Genomic DNA, 27,523 nt, shown 5'->3' on the forward strand with positions numbered 1-27,523 from the left:
AATTATTACATAATTCCCACAAATGATTCTGAGAGTAACAGGTTTTCTCGGAATCCGATAAAAATCTCGACAGCGACAGCGACACCGTCACCGACACAGATCCCCAACTTGTGACCCTCGGGACAGACCAGCTAAGAGCAGAGTGAATTGGCCAGGCACAAGGATTTCAATGCCAATGGCCGGCAATTGGGACAATAAATTGCCCATTCCAAACTGGTTGCGGTTGGCCTGAAATGTCCTTGGTGCGACTTATTAATGGTTGTTGGGGCAAACACGTTTTCTGGGCCGCCTTTTTTTTTTTTTTTTGTTAACTTGCCAAAAAACCGTCGACTACGGGTTTTGTTTTTAATAAAATTTCACAGCTACTTTATGAACATTATAATGGCATAAATTATAGCTACATCTTAAACAATAATAAATACACCGTTAGTAACCTGTGCATGTAATTAAATACAAATTCGATTCATTACTCGACTGGCAGCAATTGCAAAACAATAAAATGGCCAGAATAACTTTCGTTTAACTTTCGCTTTAACATTATTCGCAATATTGAATGGCAATTAATTTATTGATTGTATTAATATTAGCACAATTTATTCGATTGCTAATTATATAAGCCGAAAAACAACAAGATCAAAGTCACTGTCTTTATTTGGTATTGTTTCCATAAAACAAGCTCAAATAAAATAGGTTCTAAATAATTACCATAAAATAACTGTCAAGCAAAAGGCAAAAAGAAAAAGTCTGCAATAAATAATAATTGAACTGGCAAATACTGTTAAAGATCAGGTTAAATAAATCACCTCACACGTTTAAAAAAATGAATGAAATGATGCAAAAGCTTGAACTCGGCTATTCATTTATAATTTGGGTATGTCACTTGACTTAAAAAATAAGAATTCTTTTTAATTTTTACATATCTTTATTTTGAAATGTCCTTGAATGAATGTTTTGTTTTGAACAAAAAGCCCGAGATCATCTCTAGAATGAGCATCGATTGTTTTTGTATTAATTCAGTTACCCACGATCGATTGTATATACTCTATATTAAAACACAATTAAAAAATATATACATGTATATTTGGACTTCCTTATACATACTAAGAAAAAAACTAACGAAGATTTCAAATGTGATTCCGAACTAGTTGGTCTGGTTGTTGTCTAGTTGATTCGCTTATTTACATAAATAAATATAAATCTAAAGCAGCTTGACAAGAAATAAAATTTGTTCTGCCTTGACAAGTATGTAGATTCATTTCGAGCTTGTTTATATAAAGGATACATTTGCATAAATCATAAGCACAATTAAAGATGCCCAAAATGTTGTATTCTTCAGGTCTGCTGACGCAACTGACCAAAAGTCTGACCGTCCGACAAACTCGACATTTGAATGAAAATATATTTATAACTAAATGTATTTAATGCGGTTTCTATAAAGATCCGCAAAATTAAAATATATTTTTGTACCTATGTATCTCAGTGTGTGTGTCAGCCAAGTTGGGAAACGTGGTTGAATAGACTGTAATAAATATTCAAAAAGCCTATTCTTGTCAGCTCTTTCAGCATTTTTTGTTGGTCAAAGAAATCATGCTTAAGTCTTGATTTCAATTTTAATCGTTGGGGCGTGCAGGTATTTAATTACTAGGATTAGATATAGTTGTAGGCAGAGGATCATCTATTACCTAGACACCTGAATGGAAAGATTTATGGCTTTCGAGAGCGCCATATAACATATACCACTAATTAAATGAGATATTTGCTCTGATAAAAGTTACAAATTATTTCCGCACTGAAAACAAAAGACAAACAATAGCTAGTATTGGATGCTTTATTTTTGATGTTGCTAATTTTCAAATATTGAATAGATCACATTGGAGTGTTAAATATGTCAAGAATCTGAATCTGGTTAGACAACGCAACGCGATGCGGCATCCACAGTGGCACTGGCCCATGTCATGGACATCGGGTGCGTTAATTTGACAAGCCAGTTTTGTAATTAATTTTAATCACTTTTATACACATGGTTTGTCCACTGATCGATCCAAAATATCAACAAAAACACGTCCTTCGACCATTTTGCAGATTGAATAATAGAGTTTCTGTCATCATTGAGTTTTCTACGTTGCATGTTGCAAGCTCTGCGGATGTGCAATGATGAGCAAAAAAAAAAAAAAAATAAAGTGTTAACTTTTCTTTCCTATCCCCAAAGTTTTGAATATTTGCAATGATATGGTTTTTCTGTTTTTCTCGAAGACTTTGTCACAATGACAAATCTGAAATGTCAGCAAGTCGCCAAGTGTCATTGCCTCTGAGAGCAGATGTGCAAAGCAAGTTATGACCCGAATTGTTCAAGTCGTCACCAACAGCATCGCATGTCTGTCTGACGATCTGTCTGACCGTCTGTCTGTCTGTTTGTCATCTGTATCTCCACCTGGGTGGAGGTTTTTTTATCAGAGGCTATGCCATTAAAAAGAACAATTATTAGACGTATGGATAACAATCTGAGCTGAGCTGACGGTCATTTTAGTAATTAGCTTCATAAGGGTGACTTCCTAATGCCAAAGTCGTAACGTGTATGTTTCATTTAAGTGTAACTGCACAACACTCACTTTATACTTTATGGATTATTATGTCTACTAACACACTTTGCTGATACTTAATTGCTGCAAATAAACGCAATGTGATAATGTCATAAAAGTCAAAGCAACACACTTGCCAAAAATTCTCTGCAACTCGATTCGAATATGGAAGATTAAAGAACACGTTATGAGCTCTATACTTCAACATCATGGAATATTAGAAAGTATTTAAGCTTTTACTTTCATTAGCTGCTAAAAAGTAATTATACTTCAACCCACAACAAGTTGGAGAATGAATCTTCATTATCATCAAAATTTTTCAATCAATTAGATGATAAACGGTGCTTTTCAGTGTGACATGAGAATTTTTAAGAAATTTAGATATCTGAGTGAAAATTAAAACATATAGTATATAAAATATTTTCATAAATGATTAATTTATTTTACAGAAACTCGGAATATTAAAGCAAGAAATGACACAGATGCTAAGTTGGTTTTTGAAATTACTTAATATTTTAGTTAATAATTCAATTTGCAGTTAGCTTTCAGGTGTTAAAAAGTATATATACTTTATACTATTTATTATAAAATAAATAGCTGTAAATTCTTCACATTTTCTAAGCTTTCGAAAGACATATAAAGTTGTTTATACGAGTATTAGTTTTGGATTGATAATTAGTACTTCAGTCATGAATTATAATGTTGCAGCTATTTTTTTTTTTTCGATATTTTTTGAAGTGTAAGCACTTGTTGAAGCTGTTCAAAGTCGTTCGATTACAATCTGAAATGATGAGCCAGTTTAGCACCTCATTGAAGATTGAGCTAGATTGTAGAGTAAATATGTTAAATAAGCAGTACTACTAGAAGTGGTTAAACTGAAGATTTGATCAGCGAGATAATGGTAATGTCGGGTCTGTCGCGTGGGCAGCAGACGCCCAATTGGTCGAGTTTTGAGCATAGTCATCGACGCTTTTGCGTGACTACGGATCATGTTTTGGGCAGCAATAAAAATAAATAAATAAATGCAGCTTATTATCTACTTATGTGTGTTTTTTTTTTTTTTTTAACAAATACGTTGCAGTTTTTTGGCTGAGCGGAAACCCGTTTTGCTCGCAAAAAAGATGCGACACAGCCTCAACTTGCACTGGCTGCGACTTCAAGTCGGACTCATCTGAACATCTCGACAACTCTGCATCTCTATCTACAACTGGCAGTTGGCTGCAGTATCTTTTTGTTTTTAATAAAAACAAAGTGTGTTCGGGCGATTGTCGAGCGTGTGTGTTGCTTATTTTTTTTATTATTGACAGCGCATTTTGCGTTTAAAGGTCATTTGGTTATTGGGGCTGCAGCGTCTGCTGATGCGCCTACCTTAACATTCAGCGCTCAATTCCAAAGTTGGACGCCACGACTGACCCAAGATGCGGCATGTCAATACACGCACCAGCAGCAGCACAACCGGTTCATCTCCAAGCTGCATTTAGGCCTAATCTTGGCTGTAATCCCCAACAACGCCTGCGACAGCAATCACAACTGCATGGAATTTGTCTGATTTACGTGTATGCAGCTAATTTCACCTCAAGCGACAGCTTCTTCACCTCTAAGATACACGAACTACTCGCAGTTGTACTAGCAAATATTTGCCTTTGCTGTGGTTCGATTAAAGCCTTGAAAACGATTGCCAAAATTACAACACATCTCAACTCGCAGGCAAAGTGTTCGAATGTTAATCTCGTTTACAAATTAGACTCTGCATGACAATATGTTTAACACTCAAGCCGAGCACATTCATTCCATCAACCCATCCATCAAAAGAAATACTCGTTTTCCAGACAGCAAGAGAAACAAAACTAGAAAACAAAAAAATAATAATACGAGTATTATAGGCAGAAGCCCAAGCAAACTTCCCAACTGACAAAATGACTAAATGGTCAAGTGTCTAACTATAAATACCAATAGCAAGAGCAGCAGCAACAAAAGCAATCAGCAAAAAATTTAGCAAGCGTCAGACAACAACTAAAAGCACCTGTTGCTAGAGCCTTTTTTTAAATGGATTGTTTTTAAATATTTCTTGAAAATTAGTTATTTATTGTTTTAAATGCGTTTACTTATGTTATGCGACTGTTAAGATGCTTCAACAGCGTTGACATTAACATCAAGTGCAATAACAACAGCAACAACAACAACAGAGACGTTGAGTTCAGTTCGTCTTCGAAGCTGCTAAACGACTGGGCCTGGGCTTGGGCTTAAGATTGAGATTGAAACCGAAACTGAAACCGAAACTGGCACCGGTTGGTCAGTTGTTGGCGTCAGCGTCGTCAGTTGTTGCCAGCAGCAACAGCAGCAGCAGCAGCAACAGCAACAGCAGCATCTTCACTCTGTCCGAGTGCTAACAGCTGTCGCCCAAGTCGTCGCAGCAGCAGCGGCAGAAGCAGCAGCTCCCCGAGTGTATATAAGTAGAGAATCTACAAGTTTTGATGCTTTAGTTGCTAGCCCAGAGTCGACCCAGAAGTTGAAGCAACTATTTTGCTTGGCATCGATCAAAAATTCAATTGACCATTGAATTTTGATACGATCGGAACACAAGGATTATACACACACACCGTTGTTACACCGTCATTATCGGGATATTTACTTAAATTTATAAGCGAAACCAGCTGCCGTCTGTTGCAGTTCAAAGTGCTCACTATGGTAACTAAGTTTACTTTTAGTTGCAAAAGTAAAATAAAATAAAGACATTAGTGGTTTAAAAAATTAAAGGAAGTGCCGAATGAGAAAGAAGTGAACGAAAAGACAAACCGACAATAAGCTATATCAATTACTTCTGAACGATTGCTTATCTAACGAGGCAGAGTCAAGTAGTACTCGAGTATAGCTTGTCTTGCTGCCCAAGTGACATTTAAAGAGTTTCAATTTTCCATTTGCGTTTTGTTGTTGTTCAAGGTGCAATTGTGCAAGGTGCAAGTGTTTAAATGACCAACCAGATAACTCTCTGACAGTCATAGAGTTGCTTGCCACTTGGTCACTGCCAATATTACGCATTCGCTCGGTACACCCACGTGGACTCACGACGATGGTCTTCTGCTCATGTTGCTGTCAGAATTTGAGTCTAAAATCATTAACTTCGCTAATATTATGGCTATATTGCTGTGGTTCAGATGAAGCTGCAGAAGCTGCATTCATTTGAGTTTCTATGTCAAATGAAATTAAAACTTGTTTGCATCTTTTGCAAAATTTTCCATAATTTCATGGGTTGACATTTGAATTGGCATATTTAGGCAAATGACCATTAAACGTTGCCTTAAGTTACATATGCATTTTATAATATTCTTGGCGTTGCCATTGAGAGACGATCATCGTCAGCTGTCGTCTCGCTTGTCAATTAATGATCTACAGCAAGTTTGTTACTTAAGTCTTTTGATTGCAACAAAGAATATCGGCAAATGATCAAAGAATTAAATATAAGAACCGTCTGAGCGCAGGGTTAATCATTCATCGTGGAGGTTAAATTTACATAATATTTTGAACTTTATTGGACTTCGTAGCGTACTCTTCCTACAAATTTCGATATCCTTACAAAGTATTTTCATTTCTTTTTTAATAAGTTGAAGGAAAAATCTCTTCTTTATTATTATAGAGCCATTTCTCTATTTCCGTTACCAATAATTTAAAACTATTTTTAGAAGCTAAAAATAATCTTTCCTTATCCTTATTAAACTTTTTTCTATAATTTTTTTACGTTTTGAAATTCTTTTTTAATTTGGAAGAAATTTGTATATCAATAAAAAAGGTTGCCCCTTACGATTTTAGTAATGTGAAAATCGTCAGTTCAAAAAAAAATGCGTAGAATTTAATCATTTCCGAAGACGGTTTGACCCAAATGTGCGTCATTGACGACTATTCGATGTGAATGCAAGGTCATTGAAATGTGTAAAATTAATTAATTAACTAAAAATTAGCATAATAGATTAGGAGATTGGGAGGTGCGCCTCAAGATAAAACAACATATTTATGATCGTTGAAAGAGCCCAACATAATGCAAAGTTAAGGTAGTTCATCTCTAGAATCTTTCTCGAATATTCCGCAAGTTATATAGTGAAGTATGTTTTACCCCTTTGTTGATTCTATATTTGGCAGTGATTACATTCATTGAAATAACTTTAAATAAATAATCTCAATGAATAAGACCCTAGTCCTTTCACTTTCGCATCTCGTCGCAAAGTGCTAACCAAGCATAGGCCCCCCACCCCCTTTGAATTCCCAAGCACTTAAATATCTAAATATCTGAATTTCTGAATACCAAACAAGTTAGAAGATCACCAAATTCAAGTTCATTAACAACAATAAAATGTTAAAAGTCATTTACATTTAAATAGGATACGTATTTTTTTTATTCCTCTTTTGTGATTTTGCGATATGTCAAAATTTGGCAAATATTTTAAATTTATCCCAAAGAATTTGAGTGTATATATATATGTGTGTGTGTGTGCGAGTGTTTGAGGGAACTGAAAGGTGATTTTATGGCAACCTCTGTCAATGATTAGTGCGTATGCTAATTTTGGTGAGCGTTGACTTCAGTTCTTCTCACTTTATTAATGGCCGAAAGCGATTATTATATAATATTGCGGCATTTTATGGCTAAAACTAGTTAAGCAGAACTTTTCGGCCATCCGGTTTGTTGCATAATTAACTATTTTTATAGCAAGCCCAGTGGACTAAGAATATGTTAATTCTCTCATATATCTTGAAGTTATCAAAAAAAAATTCTTAGTTGACGTATTTGAAAATCCGCGTGTCCGCAAATTAATTGCAGCTCTAACCGCACTTACCACTTTCGTTAGCTTTGACAGCATTTAAGCTGACCTTGTCGAAATTTTAAATGGCAATCGCATAAATTGCTAATTATAAAACATTAGATTTGTTGACAGCCCTCGCGGAAGATAGCATGTTAGATGATATGACTTAATCTTTGCATTTGCCCAAACAGAGAGATCTGTCACCAAAGTAATTAATTATTTCACCTGCATTTATGTTTTGATTAGCCTCAAGTTTCAAATTCTGAGAAATGTGAACACAATCAAAATAGTAAAAAATCAACAACATTTGGATAAATTACTTAAATAAACTATATATCAGCTTGGCTTGGTCGATGACTACCGTGACCTAGAGATGCTGTCAAAGTTGAATGTCTTCAACTTTACACGTTAACATTTTAGAGTAATTTCCATCATTGTGTTTGTTATTGTTATTGTCGGTGTTGGCGGTGTTGTCGTTGTTGTTGCGTTGTTAGTTTGAATACTTCATCTAAATGGCTGACATCGTCTGAACTTTAAACGTGTTTTGAGCAAACTTGCCTTGCATCTAGGCCTAGAGCGTTAAAAGCCGTTTAGCATTAGCTAACAATTCGATAAGGCAATTAGAAATAACTTCATTCAGGTGTTTAGGGTCACATCTTTTGCAATTCTTCTTCTAACTATTTCAATTCTATTTTGTCTCTCCACAGAGAAGTGCACTTTTTGTCTTGGCGCTTTGCGTTGTGGCAGTTGCCACCGCATCGGCTGATTCCCATGAGGTAAGCACTCAAAGTTCGACCTAAAACTCTCCGAGCTTCAATTGATAGCTTGACCTATTTCAGCGTAAGGTTCGTGCGGCCGAGGGATACTTCTACCCTACTCCAGATGTACCATTCGAGTTGCCAACACGCACTACCCCCAGGACACCGGTGACCAGGCCACCAACGACCAGGCCGCCAACTCGAGTGCCCTCTACTTATCTGCCTCCCACAAACAAGCCTCAGCCTCCAGTAACGACTCGTCGCCCAACTCCACCACCAACCAGGGCTACGCCACCACCAACGAGGGCGACTCGTCCCCCAACCCCACCACCAACTTACTTGCCACCCACAACTCAGAGGATTACAACCCGTCCCACTCAGCGTACGGTGCCAACTACCAGGGCTACTACCAGAGCTACTACCAGGGCTACCCCTCGCACCACTCCAGCTCCAACCTACTTGCCTCCAACGAACAAGCCTCAGCCTCCAGTAACCACTACTACACGCAGGCCACCACCACCACCGCCAACGACTCGTCGCCCAACTCCACCACCAACCAGGGCTACTCCACCACCAACGAGGGCGACTCGTCCCCCAACCCCACCACCAACTTACTTGCCACCCACAACTCAGAGGATTACAACCCGTCCCACTCAGCGTACGGTGCCAACTACCAGGGCTACTACCAGGGCTACTACCAGAGCTACTACCAGGGCTACTCCTCGTACCACTCCAGCTCCAACTTACTTGCCTCCTACAAATAAGCCACAGCCTCCAGTGACAACAACGACTCGCAGACCACCACCACCGACGACCAGGGCTACTGTTCGTACCACTCGTGCGACCGTTCGTCCATCGAGTACTCCGGCACCAACTTACTTGCCCCCAACAAACAAGCCACAACCTCCAGTCACTACTCGTAAAACAACTCTACCACCAACTCGGGCAACACCACCACCAACCAGGGCTACACCACCACCAACCAGGGCTACCACCGCCAGCTCGGGCTCTCCACCTGGACCTGCAGCCCAGCCCCACCGCCAACGTGCGCTCCTGTGACTACGACTCGTGGACCAGCACCACCACCTGCTTGCACTGCGAATCGTCCGGCGACCAGGGCTCTCCGTGCCACACCGCTCCAACGCATTTCATCTGTGACTCGTGACAACCCTGCCACCACGACTCGTCGTGGCTCACCACCACCAGGGCTGCACCACCACCAACTCGGACTGCACCACCACCAGCCAGGGCTGCACGCCACCAGCTGGACAACCACCAGCTCGTCCGCCACCACCGCCAACGCGCATCCTGGACACCCGGACCACCACCGCCTACTACTGGATACGCGTTACTGCTCGTGCGACCGTCAGGTCCATCGGTGCACCTGCCTCGCATCCTACAAACAAGCTCGGTCACTATCGTGGACAACCCTGCCACCAACGATCGTCGCCCAGCCCCCCACCAACTGGGCTACGCCGCCAGCCGGGCTGCCCCACCAACGGGGACGGCCAGTCCGCCAGCTCCACCACCAGCTTAGCGCCGCCTGCAACAGGGATAACAGCCCGTCCCACCCACGTACAGTCCCACTACCAGGGCTACTGCTGGGACTACTACTGGCTACTACTGGGCTGCTGGGACTGCCCCTCGCGCCGCTGTCAGTCAGGTGGCGCACTGCCCGTGCTGAACAGACAAGCCACCCTCCAGTCACTGCTCGTGAACAACCCTACCGCCAGCCAGGGCTGCACCAGCCAAGGACTGCACCACCGCCCAGGGCTGCACCACCAGCCCGGCCACCCCAACTGGGGCTACGCCCACATCCCACCGCCAGCATTAGCATCCTGTGACTACGACTCGTAGACCACCACCACCACCACCTACTTACACTACAGCTCGTCCAACGACCAGGGCCACTCTCCGTACCACACCAGCTCCTGTGACTACTCGTAAAACAACCCAGCCACCAACGACTCGTCGCCCAACCCCACCACCAACTAGGGCTACACCACCACCAACCAGGGCTACCCGTCCTCCTACACTACCCCCAACTTACTTGCCCCCAACTACAAGGATAACGACACGTGCCACGGTACCCACAACTCGTAGGACCACTCCATACATTCCTCCTCCAACCAGGGCTAGCGTGCCACCACAAACAACCAAACACCAGGGCTATCAATATCCCAAGCCAAGCATTCCCTTTGACTTCTAAGCACCCGGCTTACTAGCTCAGTTATCGCCGTCGATGATTTCAACGACGGTCAAATGGGTGACATTTTATTTCATTTTAATTGAAATAATACTGTCTAATGAGGGGAAGCAATAACTGACGCTCTTTTTTAATAAAAAAACGTATATCTAGCAATGCAATGCCAACAATATTTCTAGGGCTGGATACATCTAGTCAATACAGTCAAAAAGATTTATACAGCGTTTTATGAGGGTGCTCAAAAATCCAACCAACCAACGAAACGAAACCACTGAAGCGTCAGCAAGAATGAAAATCGTTTGTTTTTTATTAATTAATGAATCGCATACTCATACAATTAGGGATTAACTTTGTAAATCTTAAAATCTATATCTCCCTACGCTCTGCCCCCAAACACAATCTTGCTATGTTTTATGTTTCAATCGGAAAACGCCTCAAGACTATTTAGCTCTATATATTGAAATAAAATGAATAACTTTTATACAAATTTCCAAAACCCCGAACAATAAATTAAGTTTATCGAATGTTTTATTTGGCATTTTCAATTTAAAATTGGGAAATGTGTTAATTGCATGATATTGAGAGGGTAGTACGACTAGTATAATGAGTTTGTACTATAAGATTGTAAGTTTAGCCATAGATTTGATATGGATGGAGAAGTACATGAAAGATTTATTTTAGTTTTGCAATTTGTTCTTCATTCTTTGAAAGATTTTAAAATAAGTTGCGAAAGCCATGGCTTTAATCTAGTTAGAAATGTAGCTATAAATCTAAAATAAGATGATTTAACTTGGCATTTATTTTCTTGTTATTAGATTTTAAAAGAAACGTCTAAGCTCTATCGAATCGAACATTTAATTAGTTAGATCATTAATGAGAAATGCTTAAGCTTAATTTTATCTAAGAAGTTCATCTATCAACTCCAAGTAATCGTTTCTATTCTTTAATATAACGTATATATTACTGCCTGTAGGAGTATCTTGAGTTTTTCATGGTCGCTGCATTTTAATTTACCAAATATCTCTTTCTTTTTTACACATCGGTAACACGAAATCATTTATTTAATTATTATATTTGTGTATTTTACTTTCGTATCCACAGAGTGTACTTGTATTGTTGTTAAACTTTCTAATTAGTCAGTTGCAAGTTGTAGATGCAAGTTTTTTAGGGGCTGCTTGGCCGAAACTGCAGGCAGTCGTCTTTGCGATTCGCGATGAGGAAGTCGCGTCAGGTGCTCCAGCTCCAGATACCAGCGATACCAAACCAGCGAAACGGTTAAAGCAAATCGCAGAGTGAAAAAATGTTTATAAGGCCAGTCGGAAAGCCAGAGCCAGAGTTAATTCATAAAATACTGCTGGGTCCGGATCCTGCAAAAGGCGGCATTAAAAAGTCTAAGAGCAATCGCTGCCATCGGATTATGGGCCTGCTATTTGTATACACAATTGTAAGACAGGTGACGAGTGTATGCTGAAAACTTAATACGACTTTCAATTTTACAGATGTCTCTTATGGTAGTCAAGGTCGTCTCCACAGCAGCACAACAACAGCAGCCGCAGCAGCAGCAGCAGCAAGAGCAGCAGTTACTCAACAACATTGAGCCGACAGCAGGTCAGACAGAGATTGAGATTGAGGCGGCAACGGCAACGGCAACGGCAACGGCGACAGAGACAACACCTGGCACAGAAAGTGACATCTTTAGTGATAGCTCGACGCAAGCGGCGGAACGTCAAAACATTGAGAAGATGCGTGCCAAGTTACAACAATTGCAGCACGAGCAGCAGCAACAATATCGCCAGCAACAGTTGCAGATGCAGCTCCATCTACAGCAGATGCATCAACAGATGCACCAACAGCTTCAGATGCAGTTGCATGCGAATGGTGTGGACATGCCGCGGGGGGAAGGCGAAGGCGAAGGAGGTGCTGGCGAAACTGCGTATTTATTGGAGCGTGCCGACGACGTTGCGCCCATTTACGGAACATGGCGCACGAAAGCGAGACGACCCCAGCCACCAGCAACAGCGTTGCAGCACGCAACATCAATGGCTGCACTGCAGCTCAACACGCTGGGTGATAACGACGGCAACAGCAACGGTCACAGCAACAGCAACATGGATGATAATCATCTGTACGAGCGACTGCCCAAGCGATCCGTCACAATGACGCCTCTGCGGGATCAGCTGCCCAGACCTCCGCGTCTGTCCACGCAGCGACCTCCCTCAGCTGCCTTGCTGCGTCGCCAGTTCTCGGAGACACCAGGCAGCCTGGCAATGCGCGATGATTACAGGGACTACAAGCCAAAGCCGTTTAACTTTCCCTTCGAGGGTCCTTTGCCCGAGCACTTTAAGAAGGAGGAGGCGGAGCGTCCTCATATGGCGATAAACAACATCCAGGATATACTCCACAATCTGCATATCAATAACATGATGCCCAGCAAGATGCCGACTCCATCGCTGGTCATGATGCCCACGGGTCTGCACATCGCAGGAAGTTACAAGAATCTGAAGTCGAGTGGCATTGCAAATTTCCTGCGAGGAAAACGCAACAAGAAACAGATGCAGTTCAGCATTCCACTGCCTATGCTGCAAATGGGCATGCCCATGTCGATGTATGGGGCTGCTCCGCATCAGCGTGTGGCCATTGAGCAGCTGTATCCCTTCAAGCCACGCTCTCCGCAGGACATCAATCTGTTGGCCATGCAACAGCCTTCCAGCAAGCCGAGTTCCAAGAAAAACAAGAAGCAGACACAGAGTAACTACAACATGCTGTTGGAGCATGGAAGTCAACAGCACTTTGTGGCCGATCCTTTCCTGCAGAGCTTTCCACCCATAATTACGTTGAATGCCACACGGCAACCGCAGCATAAAAGAGTGCCTTTCAAAGTGAACCTGGACATTTATCCTGTGCTGCCTCCCTCTCGTCCCACCTCTGTGCTGCGTAATCCTTTCCAGACGGACTATGTCATGCCCTCAGCTGCCTCATCGGGATCTATTTATGGACAGTCTGCCTCAACGGGATCTGTTTATGGGCAGTCTGCCTCAACGGGATCTGTTTTTGGACAGTCTCATCTGCAGCATGGCATCTACCAGACGCCTTTCAAGTTTCCCACTCAACCGCCCACGCACATGTCCATGACCTTTCCCGACCAGGCCACAAGGTACAGCCAACAGCAGGCGCTCTATCAATCCCAGAAGATTGTAAAACAACCGCAGCCAACCGAAGATTGCATGCAGACCAATTACAACAACGGCAACGATGGAGCTGTAGACACACACTCCAATCAGATAATGCTACACTTGAATGTCTTTCCAAAACAGAAACCCACTGCGCTGCCACAAATTCGTGCTTCCACGAATCCGTTCTACAACCACAACTTGAATTACAACTCGGCTGGAAGTGGAACAGGACTACAACGCAATGCGATTACAATAAGCGAGCGGGAGCCACCGCTGCCAAAGCCACCCAGTCCGATTGAGCCACGTCAGGTGGCATCCACACAGCAAATCCACTCGGCAAATAGTTCCACATCCGTAGTACAGGCACAACAAAATCAAACCCAACAACAATATCAACAGCATTCAGCTAATCATTCAATTTCACGCAGCGATAATCTGTCGTTACTGGACTTTGAGCATCCCATTGTGGCAGCCGAGGTGCCACAACTGCCACATGCCGCAGCACTCACTGCAAATATGCCCAGACAGCAGCGCTATGGCCTTCAAACAGATCACTTTCGATTTCCCAAGAGCTCGCACATTGATCAACTGGCGGCCGAGGCGCAAACAGCTTCACTTTTCCGCTTTCCCGTTGAGGATCTAATACAGTTTCAAGTGGATGATGCGCTCTAATTCACACTAGTTATAATTTTTGTATACGAAAATAATATTTGTAGTAATTAAGTTTAAACCCACATCTTCACATATCAAAAATAAAAGCAAACCGTTAAGTTTTAATCCAAGCAAATAGAGCTTTAAACCGAAAGTTGCCACTCGTTAAAAATTTCCAACATTTTTAAAACTTTTATGAAATTTATGAATTTTTAATTAGTTCTTCGCATATTTAAAGAATTGTTTACAAATAAAAAGTGTAGCATACTTTTGGGCTAGCACAAAAATGAATACGCTTGATTGCGCAGTGTGTACACACTTGTAAATATTTCATTGCCAGGCGTTTTGCGCATGCGCGAAATGTGTATCAAAACAAAACCGGCAACAACATGAAACCAGTATTTACCTAAGATCGAATCACGCACGCCGTTGCGGCCAGCCAAGAACGGCAACAGGTAAAACGGCCACAAGACAGAAGGTGAGCGAACGTCGCGTCGTTAAGACGTTGCTACGGTTGAATTCGTCGCTGTGAGTGAGGCTAAAAAGCAAAACAAAAATAAAATACAAGAAAAAAAAAATAATTCGGAACGAGAATCAAGTTTCGTACCTGGCGTCATACTCTCGCATATTGGCGTTGTTTTTTGCGTGTGTTTTTCGACTATTTCTCGGTGCGTTTTCGCTGGTCAGCAAAAAAGTGTAATAATCATTTCCTAAGTGTGAATAACTGTGCATCTAATTATGTGATAGACTGTGGCAAACTTGTGAGTTGCGCCTCGTTGTTGCAAACTCATCCAGAACTTGAGAATTTCTGGTCTTTTTATTATTTTTTTTTGCTTAAAAAAGCAACAACTAACAGTGCTGACCATAAAGCTATGTATATGTGTCTTGCAGATACTTATGTATCTACGGGCCTGCACACACTATGAGAGCAACCAGTTCTGTTTTCTGCGCTTACTCGTGTATTTATTTAAGCTGCCTTTTTGCACATTTTGGTCTTTAGTGTGTGTGGCTTGCTTGTTTGCTTTCTTCGCCTTCGCCTTCACCATCACCTTACCCATTTTCAACTTCTTCATTCTCCATTCTCCAGCTGTTTCTTGTCTCTGTCGGTTTGTGCGAGAAAGCCATTGCCAGCGTTTGCCAATCGCACCTCCAAGCCCAATGATTGGAACTCATCGGCATCGACAGCAGCCGCTTCATCATCATGTGCCACTTTTCATATGAGCATAAAGTGAAATTACTGCGTCTGCCTCACAAAAATTTCTTTTCTAGAATTCGTAGTCTGTGCATTAGTCAAATGAGTTTTTAATTGCATTTCGAGTGCGTGACTTTTCAATTAGGCTAAAACATCAACTGGGCAAGGCTTAAATTGTAGTGTAAACAAATGTTTGAATCGAGAATTATTAACTCTGCCACACACTTTATCGCTGACTAAGCTTAAATTCACTGCTGCAACCATAAAACTTACAACAACAACAAGTGCAATATCAAAGACAATTGCATTGCCAACTCAGAGCCAAGGTCAACTGGGCGTTGAGGCTAACATTGAAAGAATTATTTAGTGTTTTGTGTTGCTTTTTTTTTTTTGTTGGTTATTTTGTCTTGCAATTAACGAAAAATCATGTTTTGCATTTTCTGGCAGAAGAGAAGTTGTAGTGTAAATCGTGCCGTGCTTTGTGCTACATGTGCTAAATACTTGAGAAAACAACAACGAATTCTTTGAGCTAACGGATACAGATACATAACGGGCCACTGAAATTAGCAACGGCAACATGTTGCTGCCGTCGCAATCGATGTTGCTGCTGTTGTGGCTGCTGCTGCCGTTGCTTGGATTAACTGCGGCACAGCTGCTGAATCATCCACCACATTTTGTGGCAGGCACCGGAGACATGTCCCGGTTTAGTCTGTCAGAACATACGCCAGTTGGCAGTCCAGTTTATCAGCTGAAAGGTAAGTCATAGCAACTAGTTGCCAAATCAAGGTCTTAACTCCATTGCAGCAACAATAGCCCCAATTCTCACAATGCCTTTCACTAACAGCTAGCTAATATTTAAGCCATGTTTTTCGAACTAAAGTCAAGGGGGTCATGCAAATCTTGAAGTCAGTAATTATTGGCCATTTGATTGTTGTTGTAGAATGTCTAATTTGCTGGTCATTTGATAGTTTAATTATTTTGCAATTTGTGTCTCGAATCTCAAATTGCCTTTTTGCTGACTTTCATTTCATTTGTGGCCAAATTGACATACGAGTATAATTGAAAAATTATGGCCACAACGCCACCAACTTTTGTGGGTAACCTTGGTAAGAGTATTCAGTTATTTTTTGTTTTCTGTTTCGTTTTTTTCTCTGTATGCCTCTTTTGTTGATACATATGTACATACATAATAAATGACTGAATTCATGTTTTGCGATTAAAGCCGAGCAATGTTTTGGTTATGGGCCATATACATAAATGTACATATGACCAAGAATGCAGTTCGCCAATCAGTTGCAACAAACACAAATATTGTATGTGTATCTGTGTGCATTGTATCTGTATGTTTAACATGCGGAAATGCATTTGAACACGTTTGTGCGTAGCAATTGTCGATAGCAAAACAAATGAACCGATAATGGCCGTAACTCGGCACTGATAGTGATAACAATTACTGTGAGAATGGCGTGCGGCCAATTGTTGCATTAGCTGCAGCTACTTGCCACAAGTTGCAGCGTTCACTTTTAGAATCTATGACACTTTTACTTTAATATAGCTGTTAACAATCAATTGAAAGCGACTGCAATTGCAGGTGTGGTTTTCACACCCGTTGACGTAATCGCTTCCTTTCGCAACTTGCAACTTGCAACTTGCAAGTGCCACTGCCACAACAGCTGGGCGGCAACATAATGTGACTGCTACTAAGTCAGAGTGTACTACTCTGTCTGGTGTTACCTTTCGTCGCATGATTATCCAACAAAAAACAAACTGCCGGCATTCACTCTATAGTAAATCTGCACGAGATCCCATTGAGTTGAGCTCGTGTTGGGCTTTAGCTGTGCACCTGCTTTTGTGGCATGACGGCTGCCCCGTTGACACCCTAACACAAAGGCCCAGTTATTACTGTGGCAAAGATGAGGTCTGTAATTTAATGCCGACTTCAAAGGTAGACGACTTTCAAGTTGCATCTCAATTGAGATTTATATTATTTATATCATTTCATTTTTGCGTACTCAGCAGACAGTTGCAAGTGGCAACAAGTAGTTGATAGCTAAACTCAACGAAATGTGTATATACATTTTGGAGTCTGTATATTTACGAGTTGCTTTAACGGCCTCCCAGCCAGTTGGTTTTGCAAGCTGCATCCGTGAGATACTTGTACTCAAACAAACACGTTTAAGCTTACAACTTACTGCGTCTCAAATCAAGAGTGCCATAAAATACACACATACACAGACAGTGAAACATTGCAATCAAATTGAAAAAATAGCCAGGCCAACGAAACGTTTAAATTACGCTGAAACTGGCTAAACTGTGAGCCAGGAAGCCGCTCAATCAACTGCATAATTTGTTATTGCATTTTTGACTGGCAATCATCAAAAGAGATTGCATCACAAAGTTTGTCAGAGCTGCAGTGGGTCAATTTTCTGGTAATTCACTTGTCGATTTCAATATTCAAAAATATATTACAGGTTATTGGCCAATTGAAATTCAAAGTTGTTATTTGACAAATCAAAGATAAAAGCAGCTAATCAATGCAGGCAGCTTAAACAAAAGCACGCTCAGGGCTGCTTACACATGCATACTTAAATAAGGTTATCGAAATGCATTTATAAGATAGTTTGAGAGCGCTATAAACGTCTAAAGTTTTTACAGATTGTTAGCATTATCAGCAGTTGAGTTGATATAGATATTTCTGTCTGCACGACTATTTTTAGCAGCATCTTTGAGAATATTCATATTCATTGTCTTCATTCTGTGGATTAATAAAAAATACAGACATTAATCACGGAAATAAAGAAGAAGGAGAGTAAAGCGAAAGCCCAGAGAGTGTATATTTATCTGAGAGTCCTTTGGATTTATCTACCTGTTATTGTTAATGCGAGCTGAAGAAAGCGGTATCTGAAAGAATGTATGTTTAGATATGTGTACTTAGGAACCGAAGTATTTCCTGTAGACTCATCAGCCGAGTACCTATCTTCCTCTTCAATACAACATGTTAGTGTTAATGGTACACTGATAAAAAAAATGTTCTAAAATCAAGATTTTGGTCTCAGAACTAAGATTTTTGGTCTAAAAAATGCGTCGAGAACATCAAATTCTTGAATTAAGAGAACACATCTTGATTTTAAGAACATTTTAAATAAGACCAAGTTCTTATTTTAAGAATAAATGTTCTTAAAATTAAAATCAAAACTAAAATAAATGAAAATTATTTTTATATTAATATTTTTTTATTTTAAATTTTGATTTATTTATATTTTATTCTGTTTTAGTAATTTTATAAATGTTATTTTAATTTGTTACGAGGCGGATTCGAACCGCCGCCTACTGCTTCACAACTGAAGCGGCCTCTCTAACCAGAGCGCTACGGTGCCATCATTTGTTTGATACGAAATAGTACCTATTTATACTTCCTAACAATTTAAGATTTTTATTCTTATATTAAGATTTTAAGATTTTTTAGATTAATAATCTTAGTTTTAGTAATTTGGTCTTAAAATAATCTTATTTTAAGAACAAAATATTTAAGATGAATGTTCTTGATTTTAGAACTTGGTCTTTTTTTTCAGTGTATAGAGAGAAGTAAGTGATAAGCAGAGTGAGTTTTCGCTTTTAAATGTATTTATTTTTCCAATCATATGTCTCATTTCCGAATGATTTAGTAATTTATCAAATTATATCTCCAAGCAGAGACAGAATGCTAACAAAAATGTTCATTCGCTTCCTATACATTAAATTTTTTTATTAAATCTTCAAATATCTGCTTAAGCTATTTAATTGCACTTCCTAAACATGATACATAAATTCCTTTTAAAATATTTCTAAAAACTACTGATTTTAGTTTCACTAGGATAAGTATCTTCACTTTCTATAAGCTTATGCGATCTTAGATATTGAATACCATTTAATTGTGTATGATTTTGCAAAAAATAAAAAATAAATAAATAACATAATTAGATAGCATGCAGTACTTGTAATTATTTACACTTTTAAACGAAAATGTGCGGCAAAACAAACGCAAATAATTGGGCAAACGTTGCCACAATGCGGGTGGGTTTCCATTGTCTTCGTCTCTGTTCGAGTGTGTGTTGCAGTAATAAATAGCAAAATATTAACAAATACGCTTCGTGGAGCATGAAATCACAACTTATTTATCCCCTGCCAACTGCGTGTACCGAGTGCCGAGTGAAAAGTAGAAAAGTCTTCGACACAGAAAATCTCGCATAATTGTTATTACACAGGGCTCGGTTAGTTTTTTTTTTTCTTCCCAAAACAAGATTCCATATGGAGCAGCAACAACAATCGGGTCCAAATACGAGTACATACAACAGAGACTTATGAGAAATCACATAAAAACTATGTAAACCCGAAAAAAATAGAAAAGAAAAACTACAAAAAACGATTATGTACATTAAAAAGTGGAAACGGCCACTCACGCGTCATTGCAGAGGGAAGTGCGGGTCGGGTTGGAAGTCGTCTTGGCCAGGTTGGTTGGTCTGGTCGGTTTGGCCGGGTTGGCGACCGCAATTGGTAAAGTTGGGTGTAGTGTAAGCTGGAGAACGTGTTGTTTGCTTCCCGCTTTGAGTACAAGTCGTGGAGCTGCAATTGTCGGTTTCCCACCCCTCGGTCTTCCTTTCCATCTCCCAGTGTCTCTGTGTCGTCGTCAAACTTGAACAAAAAAAACTCTGTCTACCTCTTCGTCTGGCTGTTCGTCTGGGCCTGTGCCAAAAGACGTTTTCCAGACCGTTTCTGAGTTTGTGTTTTCGGTTTATTATTATTGTTAGCTTGTGTGCATGCGCCGCTGGGATCTGGGATTTGTTGTCTTTTCTTTGTCAGAATTTCTAATGTTGCCCCCAAGCTGGGCTATGGAATTTTGATGCATGGCATAGTTGTAAGTAGTTTCCTGCGATTAACAAGCACCAAAAGAGAAAGAGAAACTGCCAAAGTGTCTTGGGTAGAAAAAAAAACCATTTTTAGCTGATTTGACCCAACTCCCAGCTAAAGATATATTTTTAGTTACATAGTTAGCTCCATTTCCACGCCCAACTAAACTGTCGACGCATTAGACTAGAAACTTAACAGAAGGAGATTGTGGGAACTTGATTTGCATTTTTCACACGCTTCCACATAAACCTAGAGTCAGTTAGTCAGTTAGTCATTCGTAGTGTCAGTTGGTATGACGTTACTACGACGACTCGTAATTAAAGCAGTGAGCGTGTCGAGCGGCCCGACAAACCGCTTTTACTGCCAACGTAGAGTCACAACTAATTTGATATACTTCTCTAATTCACACACGCGACTAACCCAGGCATCGACCCGGAGGGAGGCCGACTCAAGTACAGCATATCTGGCCCAGTTTTCTCCGTGGATCGGGAAACGGGAGTTGTGCGATTGCGACAGGAACTCGATCGGGAGACTCAAGATACCATTGAGGTTATTATCAGCATCACCGATGAGGGAATTTACGGCACTGAACCGAACACAGTATCTCAGCGTCGTGAGATTCCCGTGCGGGATTATAACGATAATCAGCCCATATTCTTTGGAAGACCCTACACAGCCAGCGTCAGCGAGTCTCTTCCTGTGGGCGGCGAGCTGACAATTGAACCGCCAATACTGGTCGTCGATCGTGATGAGGGCATCAATGCAGAGGTGCAGCTCAAGTGTGTAGAGGTAGGTTGAATAAATCCTAAGTCAAATCATGTTATTCTTACTTTGATTTCGTTTTAGGAGAGCGACATTTGCGATATATTTGAGATACGCGCTGTCAAGTTGGCCGATGGCAATTACACTGCGAGGGTGGCCCTTAAACAGGCACTCGACTTTGAAAGTCGACCCTCCTATATCATGACCATAGCTGCATCCGATAGCGCCTTGGAAAATCGCCTTACATCGTTTGCAACCATCTCAATTAATGTGATCGATGTTCAGGATCAAGCACCTGTCTTTACTAATGCTCCCTATTCCGCAACTATTGCAGAAAATACTCCAGCGGGAGTGAGTATACTGACTGTCAAGGCTATTGATGGCGATGTGGGGATTCCCAGGGAGATCTTCCTCTCGCTGGAGGACGAACCTTTTGGTCACTTTGAGCTGGTGCCATTCGGAGATCCCATCGACGGTACAGCCACGTTGAGAACTACAAGTGAGCCTTTGGATCGGGAGAATCCTGACATACTTCAAAACGGCGGCGTCTATGTATTCTCTATAAGGGCCACGGAGCTGATAGATGGTGCCATTCCCGCAGATCATTCCATCACGCGAGTGACCATTGTTGTAACGGATGTCGACGATCATAAGCCTGAGTTTTCTGCCACCCATTTCAATGTTTCAATTGCGGAGAATTTGGCTAACGGAATGCCGTTGCCAGGTCTTTCCATCTTCGTGGATGATCGCGACATGGGCGAAAATAGTCGATATCAGCTTAAGTTAGATGATGTATCTAATGCTGCAGGCGTTTTTGCAGTCTCTCCTACCGAGGCGCAGGGGCGTACTCCAGTTGTGGTTAAGGTTCTCGATGCCAGTCGCCTGGATTACGATAATCCCGCACAGCGTAAATTCGAATTCGACTTGGTTGCCACCTCGAAGGGCGTGGAACAGGCGAAGGCACGTGTGGAGGTCCATTTACTGGATGCCAATGACAATGCTCCCGTCTTTGCCCAGCAAACTTATCGCTTTACTGCTCCGGAGAATCTAACAATCGATGCGCTAATCGGCTTCGTGAACGCCACCGATGCAGACTCGGCTGAATTCGGTCATGTGCAGTATGTTCTCAAAGGATTTGGTGCGGATAACTTCTATGTAAATCCAGAAACTGGAGGCGTTTATTTGCAGAAGCCATTGGATTACGAGAAGCAGAGCACATATAGTCTGACTGTCGTAGCTGTTGATGGCGGTGGTAGAGAATCTAATGCCAACCTCTTCGTGGATGTCGTCGATGTCAATGATAACTATCCGAGGTTTGAAAGCGATGAATACAGTCGCACCATACGTGAGGGAGCCTCAATCTTTGAGCCACAGTTCTTTGTGAGAGCTCACGATGCAGATGGCGTCAGTCAGGGCAATGGCAAAGTGAAATACGCTTTGGTTTCGGAAAACAGCATTGCCGGAAATGTGTTCCGCATTGAGCCGGAAACGGGAGAAATAACACTGCAGAAGGCGGCCAGATCTATGGACACGGAGCGCGGGGAGTACGAGTTGGTCGTTTCCGCTACGGATTTTGGTGAGATTTTATTCATACATTTAAAATTTATTTCATTTCATTCTGATATTTCCTTTGATAGGCATCCCTCCATTGACAAACACTACACGTGTCCTGGTACGCGTTGGCATCTCCGGCAATCAGCGTCCCATCTTCAAAGGACACTTTCAGAATGTGGAGAATCTGCCAGTCATAGGACCTCCCAGTTACAGGGTATCTATACCAGAGAATGCAGCACCAGGCTACAATGTGACAACTGTTTCCGCACACGATCCCGACGGTCTGGATGATCTGCTCAGATACCGCATTGTAGGAGCCAATGACAATTTCCAGATCAACGAACTGTGAGTTAACAAAGCTTAAATCGCATCAACTCTGACTAACATTAGTTAACTTTTCCTATTTCAGAACGGGTTTGATTACAGTCTCCCCTCAAGCACGCATTGATCGCGACCTGAACATGAATAGCTTCGAGATAATTGTGAATGCCGTGGACTCGGGTAGTCCCATTCCGGAAACTGCAACAACCACAGTCTATGTGAATGTCAAGGACATCAACGATGAGAAGCCCAAGTTCGAGCAGGCGAGTTATGCAGCCTATGTCTCCGAGCGCACCGTAATCGGAGAGAGTGTCTTAAGGGTCAAGGCCATCGATAAGGATCTCAATTCCCGTCTGGAGTACAGTTTGCAGGGTCCAGTGAAGGCCACGACCAAGGCTGGAGTCAGCATCGCCAATCGCAGCAGCTATCCCGTACAGGAAGCCTTCCGCATTGACAGCCAAACCGGAGAAATCTTCGTGAACAGCTCTCTACGTCATGATGTTGCAGCGATTATTATTTTCACAGTGTCTGTGAAGGATCTAAATGCCGAAGTCGATCCAGAGGAGCAGGTGGACACCACTGAGGTGACAGTGTATGTGCAGTCCTTCAAGGACAAGGATCCTGTGTTTAAGAATCCTGGCTGGAGCAGCTCTCGACCCGTGGTCAGCATCAAGATCAAAGAGGAAATGCCCATTGACAGTGCACTTTTCATACTCCAAGCTGAGGATCCTGTGACAAAACAACCAATAACGAGCTTTGAACTGATAGAACCAAAGCAACTAGAATATTTCCAGATATCGGAGCGAACTGGCGAAGTTATACTAAAGAAACGCTTGGACTATGAAGCTCTGGCAGAGACTGGAAGCGCAGAGTTTGAGCTCCAAGTGAGAGCCAACAGCGCCGATCGACAGCGAAGTACCGTCAGTCGAGTTAACATAACTGTTGAGAATGTGAACGATAACAGTCCGATCTTCGAGCAAGCTTCCTACCATGCTACAATCATCGAGAACAAGGGATATCCAGAGCGAGTGGTTCAAGTGAAGGCTCACGATAAGGATGCGAGTCTCAACAGTCGGGATGAGCAATTAGGTTACCATAAGATCATCTACTCCCTGCAGGGAGAGTTCGCAATGCTGTTCGAGATCAACAACCTGACGGGACAGATCGTCGTCGCACATAATCAGAGCATCGATCGGGAACGTACTCCCCACATTCGACTCCAAGTGAAGGCCGAGGACTCTCCCGGAAAGCCCACCGATGCCAAACAGAGCGTTGTTGAACTACTGATCGATGTACTGGATGTTAATGATAATGCTCCCGAGTTTTCAAAGAAAGTCTACAGCACCGTCATACCGGAGAGTGCTCAACAAATGGAGAATGTGTTGCAACTCGAGGCTACCGATGCGGATGAAGGACCTGGAGGGGAAGTGCGCTATGAACTCGTCAACGAGGGCGAGGCCAATGGACTGTTTAACATCAATGCACAGAATGGAATGATTTCAACACGTCGCAACCTTACGGGCAAAGGACGTGCCGAGGCCTATGTGCTCATTGTGCGCGCCCAGGACAATGGGAATCAGGTTCCCAAGCAGCCTACGCTCTTTTCGGACGTAGAAGTTCGCATTTTCATTGGCGATGTAAGTGCCAACGATGGTGTGCCCTACTTTGTGGCACCTCGAGTGGGCCAGAAGGCTAATGTGACGGAGGTAAGTGAACTCAGAATTAGAGACAGATAAAAACAAGTGGTAGGCTACAGTCGAGCACGCTCGACAGTAGGATACCCTGTGCCCAGGTACTCTGTACTGAAAGTTGATGTATATGTATATTGTGACAGATTGGTTGAGATATCTCAAAAAACCAAGAAATTTTTCATACTAAACTTCATTTTTGATCTATCGTTCCTATGGCAGCTATAAATTACAGAGGTCCGATCCAAAAAATAAAAAATTTTATCTGCGTACCGTATCCAGGGGGAACTACTTACCATTTTTGAAGCCTCTAGCTCTTATAGTCTCTGAGATTGACGCGTTCAAACAGACGGACAGACAGACGGACAGACAGACAGACAGACGGACAGACAGACGGACAGACAGACGGACAGACAGACGGACAGACAGACGGACATGGCTTAATCAAATCGGCTGTTGATCCTGAGCAAGAATAAATATACTTAATGGGGTCTGCCACGCCCCTTTCTGCCTTTTTTTCAATGGACTCAGGATAAAATTAATTGTTTTATTAACTTCCTTAAAGAATGCGGCAATTGGCGCACCCGTTTTCCAAGTGATTGCGAGCGATCCGGATGACAATAGCACACCTTCTGGCACAATTACCTATCGCATACTGCCAGATACACCAGACACCGAGTCGTTTAGCATAGATACCCATACAGGATTGATAAGCACACGAGAAGCATTGGATCGCGAGGAGAAGAGCATGTATAAAATTCTCCTCGAGGTGAGCGACAATGGACAGCCCAAGCAATCGGTTACACGCATCCTGAAGATAGAAGTACTCGATGTGGATGATCATGTGCCGAGGTTTGCCAGAGAAATTGTAAGTAAAGGACAAAAATAGTTGTACATATTGAATTGCATCATCTGCCTAAAACAGGATGAAGGACCTTTGCCCATGTCAGTTAGGGAGGAGGAGCCAGCGGGCACAGTTGTTGGTAATTTCACAGCCATTGATGAGGACTTGGGCGAGAACGCAGCCATCGACTATGTCATCATCGAGGGCAACAACGAACAGATCTTTGCCATCGAGCGAACCAACGAGAGTGTGGCCATCTTGAAGACAACTCAACCCATCGATCGAGAGCTGGTTGAGTCCTTTACGCTGACTGTAAAGTGCCTGAAGCTGGGAGAGCCAGCTTATAAATACATTGGCGATGCCTACGATCGCCAGGATCCTTCGCATCTGCGAATTACCGTCAAGATCCTTGACATTGACGACAATTTGCCGCAGTTTGAGAGCCCGGATTCAACAGTGGGCATTCGCATCAATGTGCCCATCGATACGGTGATTACAACCCTGAGAGCAAGTGATGCTGATGCCGAGGCTGCTCCAATTGCCCTTTCCATTGAGAACGTGACCTTTGTGCCGCAGTTCTACAAGCGCAGTCGGAAACTAGCCATGGGTAATTTGGAGAGTCTCTTCACGTTGAACAATCGCACGGGAGAGCTCCGCACAGGGGGATCCTTTGCGGACTATGTCGATGGCTACTTCTTGATGAGGATTTGCGCCAACAACTCGGCGAATGCCAAGCGACAGACCAAGAGCAATATCAAGGTCTTTGTCATACGAGACAAGTCCCTGCTGAAGTTCGTCTTTGCCCGTCCACCAAACGAGATACAGCACAACATTAAACCCTTCCAGCAGCAGCTGCAGAAGAAACTCAAGCCTCTTGGTCTGGAGCTGCATGTGCTGGACACACAAGTCTTCACCCGTGCCGACATGAGTCTGGACTTTACGGCGACCAGCTCCTGTTTCCAGATGTTCCGAAATGGCGCTGCATTATCCCTCAGCGAGATGCAGAAGCTGATGAACTCGAAGGAGTTGCGACACGAGCTCATCGACATTTATGCTGCCTTTGGTGTGAGTGACTTGGAGTCCTGCTCTGTTAGACGCACCCACACGGCCGCTCTCTTTGGCAATCTTCTCATGTCCGCGGGGGCGTGGCTTGTCATCCTGGCAGCCTTGATAGGCGTGGCCGCCTTGGTGTCCCTCTGCACGGCCTGTTGCCTGAAGAAGAAGTGAGTATAGTAACTCTTATCAGGCAATAGGTAACTCTATTTCTTGCTTTTCTCCTCTACAGATTCAAGCGGCACAGCAAGCGTAGTCTGCAGGCCAGTCTGCGAACGCCGACGGAGCACACTCCGACCTCCTATAGCTACTCAATGCCCGCCGTGCTCTACTCGGAGCCCATCTATGGACCTTTGTAGCCTCAGCTCATATTCTGCACAGGCAGGACAGGTCAAGGGCAATGTCGTTGAATTAAAGTCAAGTTATCTAGTGCACAAGACTCAAACCTCATCCGACAGATCTCTCAATCTGCTCAGCTGACGATGGGGCTTCTCTTTTTTAGTTGGCCAATATGAAGGGCACGGCCAAAACAGTCCATACAAGCATAAGCATACTATGCACGTGATCTAGTATGTACATCTAATATACATCTAAATACGATAGACTACGCTAATGTAATTTAAACTGTATATAGTCGAATCAAATGACTTAGGCATAAGTTCAGTTTTAGTTTATCAAGCGAATCGCAAGTCATTTAATGTGTCATCTACGAATTTGTATAGATAGAACAGATTTTGCAACGCCTGAAATAATGTGTATTTTGTTTTGCTAGTAATTTAGTAAAAAATAAATTGCATTTACCTATATTTATATTTATATTTACATTTATCTTATCGTTTATTTGCTCACAAAATGCTAAACAAGTGCAAAATAAATATCACTTAAAATGCAGCAGGAACTCTGAAACTATTCTCCATCCTGAAGCTCCACAAATGGCCAGTAAAGCGAGGAGAGCATGCATTTTACACTGCCCAAACAAATGCATATGTTTTTACCATTAACGTAAGTATATTTATAAAGTTATACTTTACCGAATGTGAACATGTGTGCAAATAATTTGTA

General features: G+C 42.2%; 2 protein-coding genes across 2 annotated transcripts; both read left to right on the plus strand.

The window, feature by feature from the left end:
• The first annotated feature begins 11,636 nt into the window (after nt 1-11,636).
• On the plus strand, nt 11,637-14,291 carry LOC117787182. The gene is made up of 5 exons (XM_034625634.1): nt 11,637-11,780; nt 11,836-11,856; nt 11,950-12,362; nt 12,441-13,308; nt 13,366-14,291. The coding sequence occupies exons 1-5, from the start codon at nt 11,637-11,639 to the stop codon at nt 14,179-14,181; spliced, it is 2,262 nt and encodes a 753-aa protein (XP_034481525.1). The 3' UTR covers nt 14,182-14,291.
• Nucleotides 14,292-15,929: 1,638 nt separating this feature from the next.
• On the plus strand, nt 15,930-27,279 carry LOC117788474 (cadherin-23). The gene is made up of 8 exons (XM_034627256.1): nt 15,930-16,107; nt 20,664-21,028; nt 21,086-22,577; nt 22,639-22,900; nt 22,965-24,582; nt 25,130-25,432; nt 25,490-26,631; nt 26,694-27,279. Exons 1-8 carry the CDS (start codon nt 15,930-15,932, stop codon nt 26,818-26,820), a joined length of 5,487 nt encoding a protein of 1,828 aa, XP_034483147.1. The 3' UTR covers nt 26,821-27,279.
• The last annotated feature ends 244 nt before the right edge of the window (nt 27,280-27,523 follow it).

This window comes from Drosophila innubila (genome assembly GCF_004354385.1).
Source record: "Drosophila innubila isolate TH190305 chromosome 3L unlocalized genomic scaffold, UK_Dinn_1.0 0_D_3L, whole genome shotgun sequence".
Taxonomy (NCBI): Eukaryota; Metazoa; Arthropoda; class Insecta; order Diptera; family Drosophilidae; genus Drosophila; species Drosophila innubila.